The following is a 16,276-nucleotide window of genomic DNA, read 5'->3' on the forward strand; positions in this document are numbered from 1 at the left end:
CAGTGTATGAGTGTAGAATGATCGGTGACACTTGTTAGAGTGGGTTTGGGGTACAGGTGGTTGGGGTGCATGGCACTACCATTATGGATTTTGAAAGTCATCTCTACAAATATTTGAGGGTTTTAATTTTTTGACTCTTTATTTTTGTTTTTGTTTTTGGTATAATGACCTTAATGAATCAGTTTGAGACATCTGATTTTCAACTACCATTTTTTCTGTTTCTGTTCTGTTTCTGGACACAAAGACAAAGAAGGCATATCCCCCTGCCCTGAAGAAGCTTACAGTCTCACAGGGGAGAACAGAGCACTTTTCCAAGGTTTCTAATGCAGCGTAGCGTGTGCCGTGATTGACATGTGCCCCTGTGCTGCTGCCAATACAGGGGGCACACTTTTGATGCATCTTAAACTCGTAATAAACGTTAGCTATAAGGATTAGGATGCGTGCCAAGTAGGGAAAGTATTTTGTGAAAAAAAGCTTGGGGCCCCGTGGAATGTCGGGCTTTGCCAATAGAAAGGGGTAGGTTTGCCAGTTGGGTTAGGTTTGCAGGGCTGGAACCTGTGGTAGGGGAGAGTGGGGGAGGAGCCTTCCCATGGGCCTGCTGAAGGGGACTGGGCTGCATCCTGAAGGCTCCGGCACCTCAGTGAGTTACAGAAGTAGGGGAGTATCAGGATCCAATCTTCATGTCATGATGCTCTGCTCCCCTGGCTCTGGAGGGTGAATTCTGTGCTGTTGGGTGTGGAAAGGCTTTGACAACCTGTCACTCTGATCCATGAGCGAAATGATGGGGGCTTGTGCTGGGGTGGAGGCAGAGGGCTGAAAAGGAGAGTGTGGTGGTAAGAGGTCTGGAGAAGATGGAGCCCATTGACGGGCTTTTGGGGGTGCTTTGGGAAGCTGTGGTGACTCCCAGTCTCAGGCTTGGACATCTCTGTAGACGATAGTGCTGTCCGGTGAAAAAAGGGCACAGGCTGAGGAGGGGAGCATGTTTGAGGAGAGAACAAAAAGGGATGCATGGGGTGTGAGGTGACTGTGGGATGTCCGGGTGTCTGGTAGCTGTTGGATGCACAGGTCTCTAGGCCAGAGGAAAGGCCCAGGTTGGAGCAGGGGAGGGGGCGGACAGGTAAGGAGACGGGGCAGCCCAGGAGGGGGTATGGAGTGATGAAATGGGAGCCCTGCGGATGGAAAGCTGGGTGCACTTGGACTTAAGAGCGGCTAGAGGGGCACTCAGGAGACAGTGGGGACAGTTTTGAGCCTGGAGTACATGGTCGGAGGTGGACAGTTTGGGTGGCAGAGTGCTGTAGGTGTCGGGATCAGCACTGGGGGCGTGTGGGGGTTGCCATGAGAAAGTGCAAGGATGTCAAAGGCTAGGGTGGCCTTTTCACTGTTTGCCTTGAAGCTGGGACCAAGAGTGGCCACTCTGAGATTACAGGTGTGTACTGTGTGGTGCCTCCACCAGGTCTTGGAAAGCAGTGGTCTGATCCAGTCTAGCATTAATGATGATGTCTAACAGCATTTAGACATTGGGGGGCACCTCAGAGTAGTCCATTTAGAATGTCTATTCATACTTTTTTTTTAATCCTTTAAAAATGTCTACTTTTAGGTATGCGTTATAACTTGTATACTATAGTGCTATACATACTTTATAAATATATACATATGTATGGTACAGTATATATGCTCACAGCTTTTTAAGATAAGAATGCATAATAAAAAAATCATAGAGACTGTATCTTTAATTAAATCACTCACGTGTAGTTTGATCATAGTGAGCCCAGTACGTACTTTATCTTGTAGGACTTGAACATTTATTCCAGCTTTCTTATGCAGGAGGTCTCCTGTTTCTGTGTCTCACTCAGACATAGAGTAACCAAGTTTTGGGGACTACTATTTTACCATACCAGACACTGCTGTGTTTTATTCTTGCTAAGAACATAGTTTAAAACAACAGAGGTTCTCACAGTTCTCTGATCTTTCAGCAGCTTTTGAGTCTAAAGACGAGAGTCATCTGTGGGTCACACTGTGTGACCTGAGTTTAGAGCCCGTGGTTTTAATGTCACTTCAGAGCCTGTGTCATCACACCGCTGCTGGGATCAGAGTAGATTACAGCCGTCTTCTGACAGCCAAGATGTTAACGATGTTAAGAGCCTCAGCTCGTGCCCCCTCTGTTAAACGTAGCTAACTGATTTAATTTGTTTTTGGTGACTTCAGATGCGCCCCTCCAGTCACGGTAATTAGAAAGATTGGCTTCTTATGAAGTCTCATGACTGACTTGCCTGGGAAATACCAGGCAGCTTTGGGAGGTGACAGAACAGTTCATCCCCAGCGTGTTAGGGAGAGTGTTCACTCATGTTGTTCCCCCACCCCAGACTTGGCTGATGATATCCAGAGAACGTTTTATAGCATTTGAAGGATTTTTGTTCCCCTCATTTTCACCTTTCACTTATAAAATGGATTACCTCGGAAAGCTGTTGTGAGGATTTGCACGAGTCAGACGGTATCCGACGCACGGGAAGGGGTCAGTAGATGTGAGCTGTCATTGTGAGGAGGAGGGATGGGTGATGGCATCCCTCTCTGCCGGGCGGCAGGGGCAGTGAGAACCGGGAGTGTGGGCTCCGGAGGCCCTCGGCCCAACGGCTGATGAGCTTTGTGCGTGATGACACTTTTTTCAGACGTCATTATAAAAATTGAATTAGGCAATAAGGTGCTTATCACAGTACCTGGCCCACGGGAACTTTAATTGTATCTCTTATGTTACAGCCTGAGAATTGCCAGTATTGGCTTTCCTGATTTACAAGTGGTGAAAATCTTACTCCTGAGAGAGGTTGTGTCAAACACCATTTTAAAGGCATAGGTGCAAATGCAGCCTATGGGCATTTTGATCAAGTTGTGTGTGTCTACTATTCTGCCTTTCCCGAGTTCACCAGTTTGTCTTTGCATGTTTGCTGCCAGGAATCTAAGGCCTAGGTCAGCACTCTGCTGCAGTGTCATCCGATTCTAAGTGTCTAGGCACCTTTTCCCTCCACCTGCCTTACAAGGGCTCTGTGTGTGTGTGTGTGTGTGTGTGTGTGTATATCCTTCCCTTCCCTTCCCTTCCCTTCCCTTCCTTCCCTTCCCTTCCCTCCCCTCCCCTCCCCTCCCCTCCCCTCCCCTCCCCTCCCCTCCCCTTCCCTTTTCATGCAGGAATCTGGGACTCGTGTGTGCTAAGCACACACTCTACCACTGAGCTATACCCTCCCTTTGCCAAATGCTCTTTATTCAATCTTTATTTCATTTTCCTTTTTTAATGGCCCCTAAGTTTTTATTAGTATATCCTATTTCATCCTTCTTGGAAATGCAACTTGTGAACATTATAACACCATTATGGTTTACTTAGACTAAGTTGGATTAAACACACTCACTAGGCAGTCCCCAAGCACTATCTCCAACACTTTTCTTCACGAGAAAATTATTGTATTTGCCCTTTTAAAAATCACTACACTGTGGTAACAGGCTGAAAATATTTTGTGTTATTTTTAAAAGTTAAAGTGATTTTAACCTTTTCTCCTTGTGTACATGTTGTGATCTGTCTTCATCTGTGTGATAAAGAATTCTGTTCCATCAGTTTATTTCTTCTTTTTATTCAAATTTTAACTTAATGATTGCTGTTAGGAAGCCTAACCTGATGTAAAAATGCAGTGAGGGTTTACTGAGTAGAGGTCTCATCTGTTTTAAACAAACTCTAAAATATCAAAGAAGTTCTAAATTGTCTCACCTCTGTCTTAATTGTTTTTTAGGAAAAGTTATTCCTTTTCGTGTTATAACATGTACCTCCCTCAGTGAGAGTGTGCATCTGTTCTGCTTCCTTTTATGTTGCAGTATCGCTGGGCGTTGTCATCACACTGTACCTTTTTCAAATGATGACTCAAACTAATAAAGTAAAACTGTGTAAAGAGCTTTTTTTTAAGTAAGCATCAAAACATTTGGCTATGTTTCAGAAAGAAAAGGAAAAAAAAAAGGAAGAGAAAAAGAGAGAAAAGGAACCAGAAAAGCCTGTAAAACCTCTTACAACTGAAAAGGTAACGTTTCTTTTCTTTTCTTTTCTTTTTTTTTTTGTCTGCAAAGATTACGACCTTGTTTGTATAGTTAGATATGAATGACTTTTGGGATGTTCATGATATACAAATATTCTTTCAGCAAGGATTGTGTGCTGTGCATGTGCGTCTGGCTTGTCCTATGGGATCTGTAGTCAGTTACATAGGTGAGGGGGTAGATTCGTGTGAGTTCCTTGAGGACGAGTATTATTAATGATGGGAAGAATGGTGTTTTTAGGGGATAGGGGTATATAGCTCAGTGGTAGAGTGCGTGCTTGGTACGCATGAGTTCCTGGGTTCAATCCCCAGTGCCTCCATTAAAAGAGAATTATTAAAAACAAACAAACAAAAACAGGTTTTCTACCATTTAAAAAAATGGCATTTTTAACTTTTAAATCAGCGAAAATTTAAAGAACGGAGATACCTTACCTGAAGGGCCTTCAGGAGAGATTCTAGGTTTAAGGTTAGCACTTGAGCTAGATTTTGAAGTGTAGGTGGGGTTAACGTGTGAGGCAGGAGTATATCAGGTGGAGAGAATGCCTTGAAGACTGGCATGGAAACTGGTAATACACCAAGTGTGTTTAAAAAAACAGGAGTAGAGTTTGAAGGAAGATATATGTCTGTGTATAGAAAGTAGTGAAAAATGAGACCAGAATGGTAGATTGAGCTCAAATTGTAGAGGACCTAAAGTCCAGACTGATTGTTTTTGGGAGGAAAGGCTATGGGCAGCATTTCAAGGTTTCTGAAGCAGATGGTACGTCTAACTGAGAAGATTCTTTTGGAAGATTGTTCGGCAGTGATAAGCAGGACGCGTGTGATTAGGCCCACCAGAGGTAGACAGAGCATTCCATTTTTCTAAAGGGCTTGGTGAAATGCTTATGGCGGCTTAGCTTTGAGTGTGTTTCGTCATACAAGACTGGGAGTGCAGTAAGGGAACTGTTAGTAAAGGGAGCACCCTTGATTTTAGTTGATGGAATTTTAATAATTGACTTTATGAAGGCATAAATTACATACGACAAAGTGCATCCATTTTGTATACAGATCAGTATTTACTGGCTCTTAGTCTGTCCTATTTATTAGAACAGTCTCTCCCCTCAGAGAGTTATAAACATGCTTTGAGCATGAAAGATGTGCTGAGGATCCTTTGTGTAGCGTCAGAACCATCCACCATCTGACCCTTTCTTCACCTCCCTAGCAGTCTCCCTCCATCCCTCATGCCAGGCAGACTTGTCTGTTGCCACCTGAGCATACCTTCCATCTCTGTTCTCTCAGTTGCCAAGAGTATCCTCCCGTTGCACCACCTGCATCCTAAGCTTACTCATTCCACCCTTTCCATGAAGTCCCTGGAACATCCCAGCTAGATATGCTTTCTCCTTCCTCAGAATCCTGGTGACATTGTCACGCATTTGATTTTATTACTTCCTACCTTATATTATTGTTTAATTGTACTGTTAGATAAAGTTCTAACACGTGTTTTGTTTCCTAAGATTATGCATCGATCAGGTGGGGAATGAGTCTTACATTTCTTTGTATTTCTAACAGTTTCTTGTGTGTGTTAGGTGTTTAAGATAAATACATGTACAGTGATTTGTTGATGTTTTTCATCTAATTCCTGTAAATTTTTGATCCCAAGGTCATGCAGAATAATTAATAAACTGCAGTTTATTACTGATCAATTTATTAAATACTAAAGACTGTAAGATTCTTGCTAAGTAGAATTCTTTGAAATACTTTTGGAAATATTTTTCAGTTATTTTCTTTGAATATCACTATTTATTTTAATGATTATTTACTGATTTAGAGTCTTACTGAATTAAATTTAGATTTCAAGTATTATAAAACTTTTTCAAAGGAGTGATTAAGTGAAATCGCTTAGTTTTCTACTTGGTTACAAAGGAATTTAGAAATCACTAGTAGGTTTTATCTTTCATTTCCAAAAATCAGAAATATCAAAAGGAAGAGTTTATGTAATGCCTTATTGTTGTACTTGGCAAATGTGAAATTTGACTACTAAAAAACATCATATACTTTTTCCTCTTTTAAAAAAAATACTTAACCATCAAAGTACAGTGAGCATTGGTTGCAGTGACCTTGTACATTTCATAGCCTTGTGTGTAAGTATTTGCCTTCTGTCGCCTGCTGTGAGAAGGGCCCCACAGTTACCTGAGAACCAGTCTCAGTTCAGGGGCAGTTCCGGGGCTGGAACAGGGAGGAATCGAGCACTTTCCCTTTACCTCTCCATCAGTCCACACCTCACCTGTCTGTCCTTGCTCAGCCTGCAGATGCTCAGGCCTCCTGCTGCTGATGCTGGGAACCGTGCTGCAGGGTTTATCCCCTAGAGGGAAAGGCTCAGTTCCTGTCACATGTGGTGGTCAGGATAATGTGCAGCGCTTGAGGGGGAAGATACATCTAAAGGTGTGGCGGGGGGACTGCCGGGGCAGGAGCACAGGCCAGCTCCCCTTCGCTCACACAGAGCCCTTTCCGTCACATCCTGGCGGAGCTGCTGCTCTCGGGCAGGTATAATCTGCAGAGGAGAGCTTAGTAGTAGCAGCAGGGACAACGCGGCGGTCATCGTCAGGGAGTAGAGTTGGCCTTATGGCCGACCGCTGTCTGGGGATCGTGCTGGTGTGCGGCTCACACGTGCACTTGTGCGTGTTCACAAGCAGGCAGAGGGCCCGTCCGTGTGCTCACCACCTCGTCAGGAGACACAAGCGGCCAGCTCCCCATAACTCTTCCCGACTGAAAACCCCTTCCCGTTTCAACACAAAGAGGGCCATTTCCTTGCAGTTTAGAAACCTTTCTCTGCAATTATTTCTAAATAATGTGGTTTGTTTTTCTCCCTTTTTCCAACATACAAATGAAATGATACCATAAATATTCTGTTGTGTTTTGCTTTCTTAGTCAGCGTTTTGTTTGTAAGGGTCAATCATGTTGTATATAGTTATCGTTTATTCAGTTAACGATTTTGTTGTATTTCATTATATATGTTTCTTACTTTATCCATCCCATTGTTGATAAATGTTTGGATTATATCCAGGCTTTAGCTCTTAGAGATAGTGCTGCTCTGGACACTTCTGTTCTTGTATCTAAGCATGTATTCTTTAGAAGGTAATTAGGAGTGAAATTGTTGAATCATAAAGTATCTGTGTCTTCAACTGTATTAGATGATGTCAAGCTATTTTCCAAAGTGTGTATCAGTGTATTCTGGTCACAATATGTTCTCTACAACATTTGGTATTGTCATAGGTTTTATTATTGGCAGTCTGGTGGGTATATAATTATACTTCATTGTATTTTTTTTTTTTTTTTTTTGGAATGAAGGCACTGGGGATTGAACTTAGGACCTCATGCATGCTAATAAGCACGTGCTCTACCACTGAGCTGTTTCTCCCTATCCCGTACCCTGTTCATTGTATTTTTAATGTCCATTTCCTATATTACTAATGAGGCCCAGTGCCTTTTCATATGTTTATTGCCCACTTGGATTTCCCCTTTTGGAGTTCTGAGTCACATCTTTTGCCTGGATTTTTCAATTGGATTGCTTACCTTTCCTCATTGATCTGTAACAATCTATACATGCACATACACACATATATAGAGGAAACTCATGCCTTCCAGTTATGTATTTGTCTCATCTCGGTGACTATATTGTGGTTAATTTTATTGCTGTTTTTATTTCTGGTTTGTGAATTAATGGTAGAGGGCCTCCTTGTCTTATTCCTGACGTCAGAGGAAAAGCGTTCAACTTTTTACCTGTATGTGTTATTATTATTCCTTACAATACTACAGTTACTGTTTCAGATGGAGGAGCCAAGAGCCAGAGAGAATATGTGATTTGCCTAATGTCACCTAGTTTACTTAGAGAATTTATGGAGTCTAGTTTGGAAAAACAGAATTTTTTTTATTTATTTATTTATTTATTTATTTATTTATTTATTTATTTATTTATTTATTTATTTTTAAGGCAGCACAGATTAAACTCCATCTCATGTATCCTCATGTGCTTAAAAGAATGGTGCCTGATAGGGGTTATTATTTTAAGACTGCTTTTTCTGAGTCCACTTATTTCTACAAGTAATTAAAGCCATTAGCGTGATTTGTGAACACACAGCAGTGAGTTAAGAAACAGTTACTTAAAAGCATGTTAACTTGGGGAGTTGGAAGGATCTGTACTTCTCTAGTCCAAATCCCTTATTTTATAAAGAAGTCCTCTCCAACCCATCTGGACCCCGAGTCACTAAGAAGTGACGTGCTCAGTGCTGACAGTTGGTAGCAGCTCAGGGGTTTGAGCCCAGGTCTTCTTTTGATTAAGTCCCAAGTTGTTTGTGTGTGTGTGTGTGTGTGTGTGTGTGTTTTACTTTGACGTATGTCTTCAGGTTCCTTCCTTGTTGCAATCTTTAGTCCTGTTGTAAATTGTGTACATCATTTTATAATGAACAGTCCAGGGTTCCCTAAAAAAGAGCTGTATCTTTAACCCCACCTGTACTGTCCTAAGTAGTGAATTAATCATTTTTACTGATTTGTTCGCCTCTAACAAGGACTTCTTCCGTCTGTAAATCAACTTGTTTTCCCTGAGCAGCCTGCTTCTTGTGTTTAAATTGTATTTTGTACCTATGTAGTTCTCACCGAGGTTGACATTTTTGTGTTGTGCAAGCATCTGTTCCTAACGGGCTTAGCCGGAACCAGACTTACTTTCTTTACTGGGAGGAGAAAGATAAAGCCTAAAAATTTACTGAATCAAGTGATAGTAAAAAAAAAAAAAAAAAAAGCAGAAGCTTTTGACATTTGAATAGATATCTCTCTGTTGTGCTTTAGATATTCTGTTGGAAAATGGTATATAAATTTGACTTTTTCTAGCACATTCTGTCATACGTTTGACATTTCTAATTCTCTCAGTTTAGATTTATCTCCTAGGCTATCTCTCAAGTAGCCAGTGACATATGAATATGTCCACGCAGAGGAGAGGTACTCTGTTAAAGGGAAGTATGTGAGTTCTCTTCCAGTTTAAATTAACACATCTTGATTTCTCCTTTGGAAGGTTCTGAGTTTTATTGTTTTCCATTTCTTAAAGATGTGCACAGCAAAACATGGAAAATGGACAGATAGTCATTTCTTGGTATGGGAAAGTTAAACCAGTTAAGGTCATTTAAGATAATAACCACAGTAGTGGTTCTGGTCTTAACTATAATATGGTTTATTACAGTCTGGATTATTATGCATTCAGTTCTGAAACTTCTGAATTGTATGTTAAGAAACCTTTACCGTTGGGGTCAACAAACTGTAAAACATTAATATTTGAGGCTGTAGACATAAGATGTCTTTCACAGCTACTCAGCTCTTTCTTTGTGGCACTAAAGCACTAAACAGATGTGTCCGATGAAATTTCATTTACAAAAACAGGCAGCTAGGTTTATGGGGCCCTCTGCTTGCTGCTTCCACAGCTGAGAGTCGGTGGTGGTGGGAGGAGCGGGGCCAGGAGGGAAGCTGGGTCCAGCCCTGGCTCTGTGCTCACCGTCTCCTTGGCAACGTCAGCTACCTGCCCGGACCTGCCTTCTCTTCATTTATCAAATGACAAGCTTTACCTAGATGATCTCTAGAGAGCCTTGTGGTAATAAATAGTTTTAAATTTAGCATTACTTCTTCCACCTACTGAACAGAGGGACAGATTCCTAAAACCATCTGAATGTATCCTTAAAGATGGCTTTTGCAGGGTTGGTATTTATTCAGTGAATTCTATTATTTCAAGCTGATTTCTCACCCACCTTCATTGCTGTTCTCTTTAATCAGCTATTTTTCCTATTAAAACACAAAATCTAATATAGGAAAAAGTATTCAGTTATTCCTAATGCAAGCTACTTCTGAATTTATATAGAATACATATGCGTATGTATGTATAATTCAGAAAAACTGGCTTACTGTAAGGTATTAGGTATTTCTATTTGGGTATCTATCCATGTAAGTGTTAATGCATCAGTGCTTTTATATACGATGGGTGTATTAACAGAATAATTTAGGTTATTCTATCAAAGTAAAGATTTTGTATTTTCATGGACTTTCTTAAAGTTTCTCTGAGATAATTATAATGAGAGTTTAGGACGAAATTATGTACCTATCTTGGAATATTTTAATATTTTTATGAATTAAAATTCTTTTAATATTCAAACTCTTATTTTATTAAGTATTACATTTTCTGTGTAGGAGAATATAAAATATACAAACAAGCAAAACATTAAAAAAAATCTAACTTCTCATAGTCCCTCTACCTGAGGATAGCTGTTTTAGATACTTGTAGTGCACCTTTTTGTGCTTGTGTGCACATGGTGTGTGCTCTTCCCTGCCTCTTGTAGATGCCTTGGTGGAGTGAGTACTCTTAAGAGATTGCTGTGAATGGCATGTGGTCCTTAAAGTATGTGTTGTAATTTTTTTTTATGTAAATTTTTTTTAAAAGTGCTTTTTGTGCAGATACTTGCCACTAGCTTCTTGAAGTTTATGAGAGAAAATTTACAACGTGTATCGGTATAGAATAAAAAAATTCCAGGAAGGAAAGTGGAGAAGCAATGATGCTGTGGGAAAGAGAAGGCCCCTACGTGTGATCCTGCTCACTGTCATGTCAAAGCTTACCTCAAGATACGACAAGTATTCGAATCTTTAAGAAGATGATATTTTAACTAGTTAGGAAAGAAACAAAAACAGCCAGCAGAGTTGCTCTTTTAAACAGACCTTTGATGTTGAAACTTTAAAAAAGACCTTCTTACTTGATAAGTATAAGTGATCTGACCTTCCAATATAAGCAAAAGGTACAATTACAGATCTCTTGAACTTGAAATTTCGACACAGCCATGTAAAAGTAAACAACCAGTTGTAAATCAAATCAATTATTCTTAGTAAACCATTAAAGATAAATTACGGGGCTCACTGCCAGATGCTGTATTGATAGTCATGGCGTTGAGCCATCTGACAGAGACATGTACACAGGCACTGCGATCTCAGCGTAATTTAGGTTAAATAAACATTTCATGTAATGCGTGCATACATTTGAGAATAAGATATTTCCAATAATTAATGCTTTTCTAGAAATCATGGGAACATGCTGTCTAGATGAGTAAGCACAGCAGGTGGTCTTACAGAGCATTTTTACACATGGGTTTGGAAGATTCTTTGTATTTTCCGCAAATCATTTCCAGCTTAAAACCTGGCATTGGAGATTAGTTTGATAATAATCTTTTGTTTGTCGATTTAAAAATTAGATTCAACAGAATCATACGTTAGGCTTAGAAAGTATTTTGGTCCTGCTTCTCTGTTGTCCAAGTTTTATTAGGGTATAGATTGCAAGTGCTATTGACAACTTCTTTCTCTAGCTATTCGGTTTCTTTTTTTTTATGTAATTAAAAAAATTTTTTTTATTGAAGTATAGTCCATTTACAATGTGTTAATTTCTGGTGTACAGCATAGTGATTTACACACACACACACACACACACACACACATATATATTCCTTTTCATATTCCTTTTCATTATAGGCTGTTGCAAGGTGCTGAATATGGTTCCCTGCGCTATACAGTAGGACTTTGTTGCTTATAGTTTTCTTTTTATGAATTAAATCTTTTCTCTCTGAAAAGGAAAAGATCACAGTGCTGCTTCTAAGTAAAAAGAAATCATCATTCCTGTCCAGTAAATTTAGAGAGTTTTTCATTCTTTAACCAAAAGACTGGGTGGATAGAAACCTAGTGGATTTTTCAGTAGCCTCTCCCTTCTACCTCCTCGTCATACCCAAACCATGTCTATTTTTAAGAAGTTAGAAAACATGTATAAACAAAAAGAAATAACATCACCACAGATTTAACCACTTAGAAAAATTATCATTAACATTTTGATGTTCACCCTTCCAGATTGTTTCCCTGGGAAGTGTATGTATCCACGTGGGAACATCTATCCGTGTTATTTTGTAGCCTACTCTGCTCCTCTGTCCTATAATAGAGTATCTTGAGTATCCTTTCTTGTTGATAAATACACGTGTTCTTTTGTTATCTTTAATAACATTCCACTGGATGGGTATATCATAATTTATCTTCATCTGAATATAGAGTCTTCTTAAAATTTATCTCTCTTTTGAATAATAAAAATGTGTACATATAATCAGTGTACGTGGCAACTTATTAGGAGCCATTTTTAAAGCTGGAATTGCTAAGCCAAATGAAATGGACTTTTAAAAATTCTTTTGAAAAATGTTAAACTACTGGAAGATAAAGATGACAGAGCTTAGACTTGGTAAGAAGATTTTTAATTCCATTCTCTGCTATTGACTAAATATCTGACCACTCTGAACCTCAGTGTCCTCAGTAAGTCTGTTAATTCAGCGAGTATTTTTGTACCATCCACGTGCCAAGCATTACTGTAAATGCTAGGAATAGAGTGGTGGGGTATTCTGTGTCTTGTAGGATGTTTAGCAGCATCCTGCCAGTCCCAGCCATCGAAAATGTCTTCAGACAGTGCTGATGCCCCTGAGGGCAGAATTGCTCACAGAATAAAGTACAGGCATCTGAACCTTCAGAGTCTGGCCGTCACCAGCTCCCACTTTTTGTTTTACTCACTCCCTTCCCAAATCCATGCAGACAGGTTCCAGGGAGCCCAAGTGCATGCTGTCCTCCGAACATGCCATGCTTATTTCTGTCTCAACTTTGATTTGGTTCTGCACCTCCCCCACTCCTAAATCCTCCCATGTCTCTTCTTGTCCCCAACCAGGTCTGCGTCTCCTCCTATGTCTTTATCATTGTGATCATGGTATCAGCCTCATTTCTTTCTATAGCCATTTCCCCCATTATTATAAAAACCATGGAAAGTACAAAAATTGTTAAAAACCTTCCATCTTACTATCCAGAGTCTCACCACTGTTAACATTTTAGTTTTTATGTTCAGTTCCTTTTTTCTCTGTAGACTGACTGCATTTTTTAATATATTTTTCTCCTCTGTCCTCCACTTAATATTACATAATGAGCGTTTTCTTATTAATATTAGTATTTCTTACTACTGTTAACATTTGTATTACCATAAGCTTTAGTGTATGGACTGCATTAATATGTTTTTATATTTTCTAAATTTCTAGCTCACTATATAGCATTTTCATAGATAGGTGCAAAAGAAAATTTTATAGGATTTCAAAAGGGTGTTTTATATCTCACGTTCATTAGGATGACGTTATTGGAAAAAAACAGAAAATAACAAGTGTTGGTGAGGATGTGGAGAACTCGGACCCTTGTGCACTGTTGGTGGGAATGTATACAGTGTGGCCGTTGTGAGAAACAGTCCGCTAATTACACATGGAAATTACCATATGATCCAGCTGTTCCACTTCTGGGCATATACCCCAAAGAATTCAAAACAAGGACTCAAACAGACACTTGTACATCCATGTTCATAGCAGCATTATTCACAATAGCCAAGAAATAGAAACAGCTTAAATGTCCATCACTGGATAAATGGATGAACAACATGTGGCGTGTACTCAGTGGAATACTCAGCCTTATGAAGGAAGGGAATTCTGACACAGGCTGCCACATGGATGATCCTTGAGGACGTTATACTAAGTGAAGGAAGGACAAAAGAACAAATACTGTGTGATTCCACTTCTTGGTACCTGCGTGAGGTACCTCAAAATAGTCAGATTCATAGAGGCAGAAAGTAGAATGGTGGTTGCCAGGGTCTGCAAGGTGGGTGGGGGGAGAGCAGTTCCTGTTTAATGGGAACCGAGGTTCCATTTTGCAGGATGAAAAGCTGGCCGTGGGGCTGCACAGCAGTGTAAAGGTACCTCCAGCTGCTGAACTGTGCGCAGAAACATGGTTATTACCACAACTGAAAGTTACTAAAGATTTAAAGGTCCTTGGTAAATCTGCGCAACTTTATCTTTGTAACCTAATTTTAGTAGGTTTTATAGTATAGCAATTTTAAGTCGTCATGTTGTTCTCTTGAATTGCATATTCAGACATTTCACCAATTATAACACTTATTTTGGCTGCCTCTTAGACGAATATTGTTTATCTGAGTTAAAGCCTTTTCTCTTGTAATTGTGATGTTTCAAAAATTATTTTTAAATATGACATTTCAATTTGCAAAACAGGCATTGGTGGATTTTCCGTGTAATGGCGACGTGCGGTACTGGCTGTGGTGCTGGGGGAGGGAAGTCCCTGGCATCTAGAGGACACTGAGAAAAGGTCTGCTTGCCCACCTGAGGGATGCTCGCCCACCAGTTACCCAGCACGAAGGAGGATATTTTATCTTCCCATTTACCATGCCACCCTTACCAGTGAGAACGATAGTAAATTAAAAACAAAATAGGCTTAGGTTATAGAAATATTTGCATCACATACTTTGTTTAAAAGAACACAGCTAACACTCCTAGGTGCTTCTCTCCACCTGCCATCTACACACTGTGTGGCAGGCTGCTCAGAATAATTACGGGTTAATGTTATGTTTTCTTCGTTACAGAAAATTTCTAAATACAGAAAATTGATAAATCCGTTTTTTTTACCTTCTCTTTCCCTATTTCCCTTCCTATCCATACCCCTGCCCCAATAAAAACTGGTGGGGAAGGACTTATACTTGTCCTAAACTTACAGTGCCCTGGATGTATTAATGTATTTATTTACCTGTTTTTTTTTAATTAAAAAATCTTTTTCTAAATGCACAAAATTCCAAGGGAAGTTTCAAAACCTATTTCCTATTTAACTTGAAGATATTTTCTTTACAGTGTTTGTCCCTTAATTCATCTGGTGGCATCTGACTTAAAAGCAGTAGAATCTGACCAGAAAGTAAAAAGTACGCAGTGATGAGAGGACAAGGTGCTTCTTCACTCACAAGGGAGGCATCTGTGTCCTCTTTTTAAAAAGCATCCACCTGTGTCCAGCCAAGGCCCCCTCCCACTGGCCTCGGGAGCTCCAGCTCTCTCTGCTGGTCTCCGTCTTTCAGCGTTCTTGCTTGCCTAGGTTTGTGGCCTCCTGCTACTGCCTGGCCTCATTCTTCCTGCTGCATTTCACATCCTTAGCTGTGGATCTGGAGAGATTGAGAGGGCCTCCCTTTTCTGGTAGTAGTGATGAGCAGTCCTGAGGCATTGCTCCACAAGCATGCAGAATAGTGTTCGTGTGTGAATTGTGAAAACACACTTCATCACTTCACTTCCCACCTGGTATGAACGTCCTTAGAATCTGGTGAGGACCCTGAAAGCAGTGAATATGAATAACCCGCTAGAGCCTACCGTGCTGTCTTTGTTTTCTCCTCTGTGCCCCGTACTCTCCAGACCTTTCATCATTCGATGCCTTTCCTTTTAGCTTCGTAGGTGGCATGGCTTTAATCGGATGTCATTAGAGTTTTCATGTGTGGCCTGTGTTCTGCATCCTGTTGCTTCAGTTCACCTGAGCTCAGCTCCCTGCGTGTACCACCTGAGTATACGTCTCAGTCCCCACCCACTCCCAGCCCTCCGCTTGTGACAGTCGACAGCGTGCTGCAGGACTCTAGGTGTTGCTGTTCTAGCTGCTGTGGTACTCTGGGTGATTTCAATGTAAGGCTGATTAAAGTAGCAGTAAGAGGCATCTGGTCCGAGAGTCTGGTTGCCTTTGAGTGTATTAAACGCTCCTACCATTTTATATCCAGGTGTTGGGGATGGGTGCGGAGAGAGATTTAGAGATACATTGAAAGATTTCTGGGAGGAAATTTTTGTATTGAATATGGCAACTGTTAGGATGCCTGCAGTTGTACAAGATGCCCTGAAGGATTGGAAGGAACATAAAAAGGATGAGGACAGAGCTTACCCTTAAGAATATTGAAATTCAGAAAGACCAAGTGGTTGAAAGGGGATGATATGAAAAATAGCTTCAGTGAAGGCAGCTGGAGAGGTGCAGAGAGCAGAGGTTTAGAGCCATGAGAGCGAACAGTCGGGATTATTAAGAAGGTCTTCATGGAGGCTGTCACATTCGACATGAGCTTGGAAGGGCTGTTGGGGTGGAGGCAGGGAGGGCGGTGGGCAGATGGAATAGTGTGGAAGAGTGATGAGTTGTCAAGCGTGTTTGGCGATACTGGATACTTCACTGTAACTAGAGCGTAGGACAGTGATGATGTGTAAGGCAACAAAGATGATTTTGAGGGAGCCTTCATTTCCTGATAAAAGCTTCTGATAAATCACTTCTGATTTTGCGTAGGGAGGTGTATTGATTTGAGC

At 40.5% G+C, this 16,276-nt stretch overlaps 1 protein-coding gene and 1 non-coding gene across 7 annotated transcripts in view; both read left to right on the forward strand.

The window, feature by feature from the left end:
- The window catches only part of SMAP1 (small ArfGAP 1), a 176,340-nt gene that overhangs the window by 125,814 nt on the left and 34,250 nt on the right, over positions 1–16,276 (forward strand). For 5 of the 6 annotated variants that reach the window (XM_074368757.1, XM_074368756.1, XM_074368758.1 and 2 more), the window contains one exon: positions 3,972–4,052. The exons of the other annotated variant lie outside the window; for it this stretch is intronic. In XM_074368757.1, the coding sequence (XP_074224858.1) occupies positions 3,972–4,052 (81 nt within the window). The remainder of the gene's footprint in view (positions 1–3,971; positions 4,053–16,276) is intronic. 6 annotated transcript variants of the gene reach the window in all.
- TRNAT-GGU (transfer RNA threonine (anticodon GGU)) lies at positions 4,312–4,384 on the forward strand. The gene has a single exon. It is a non-coding gene; the product is annotated as a tRNA-Thr (tRNA).

Source organism: Camelus bactrianus, chromosome 8, assembly GCF_048773025.1.
Source record: "Camelus bactrianus isolate YW-2024 breed Bactrian camel chromosome 8, ASM4877302v1, whole genome shotgun sequence".
NCBI classification, from domain to species: Eukaryota; Metazoa; Chordata; class Mammalia; order Artiodactyla; family Camelidae; genus Camelus; species Camelus bactrianus.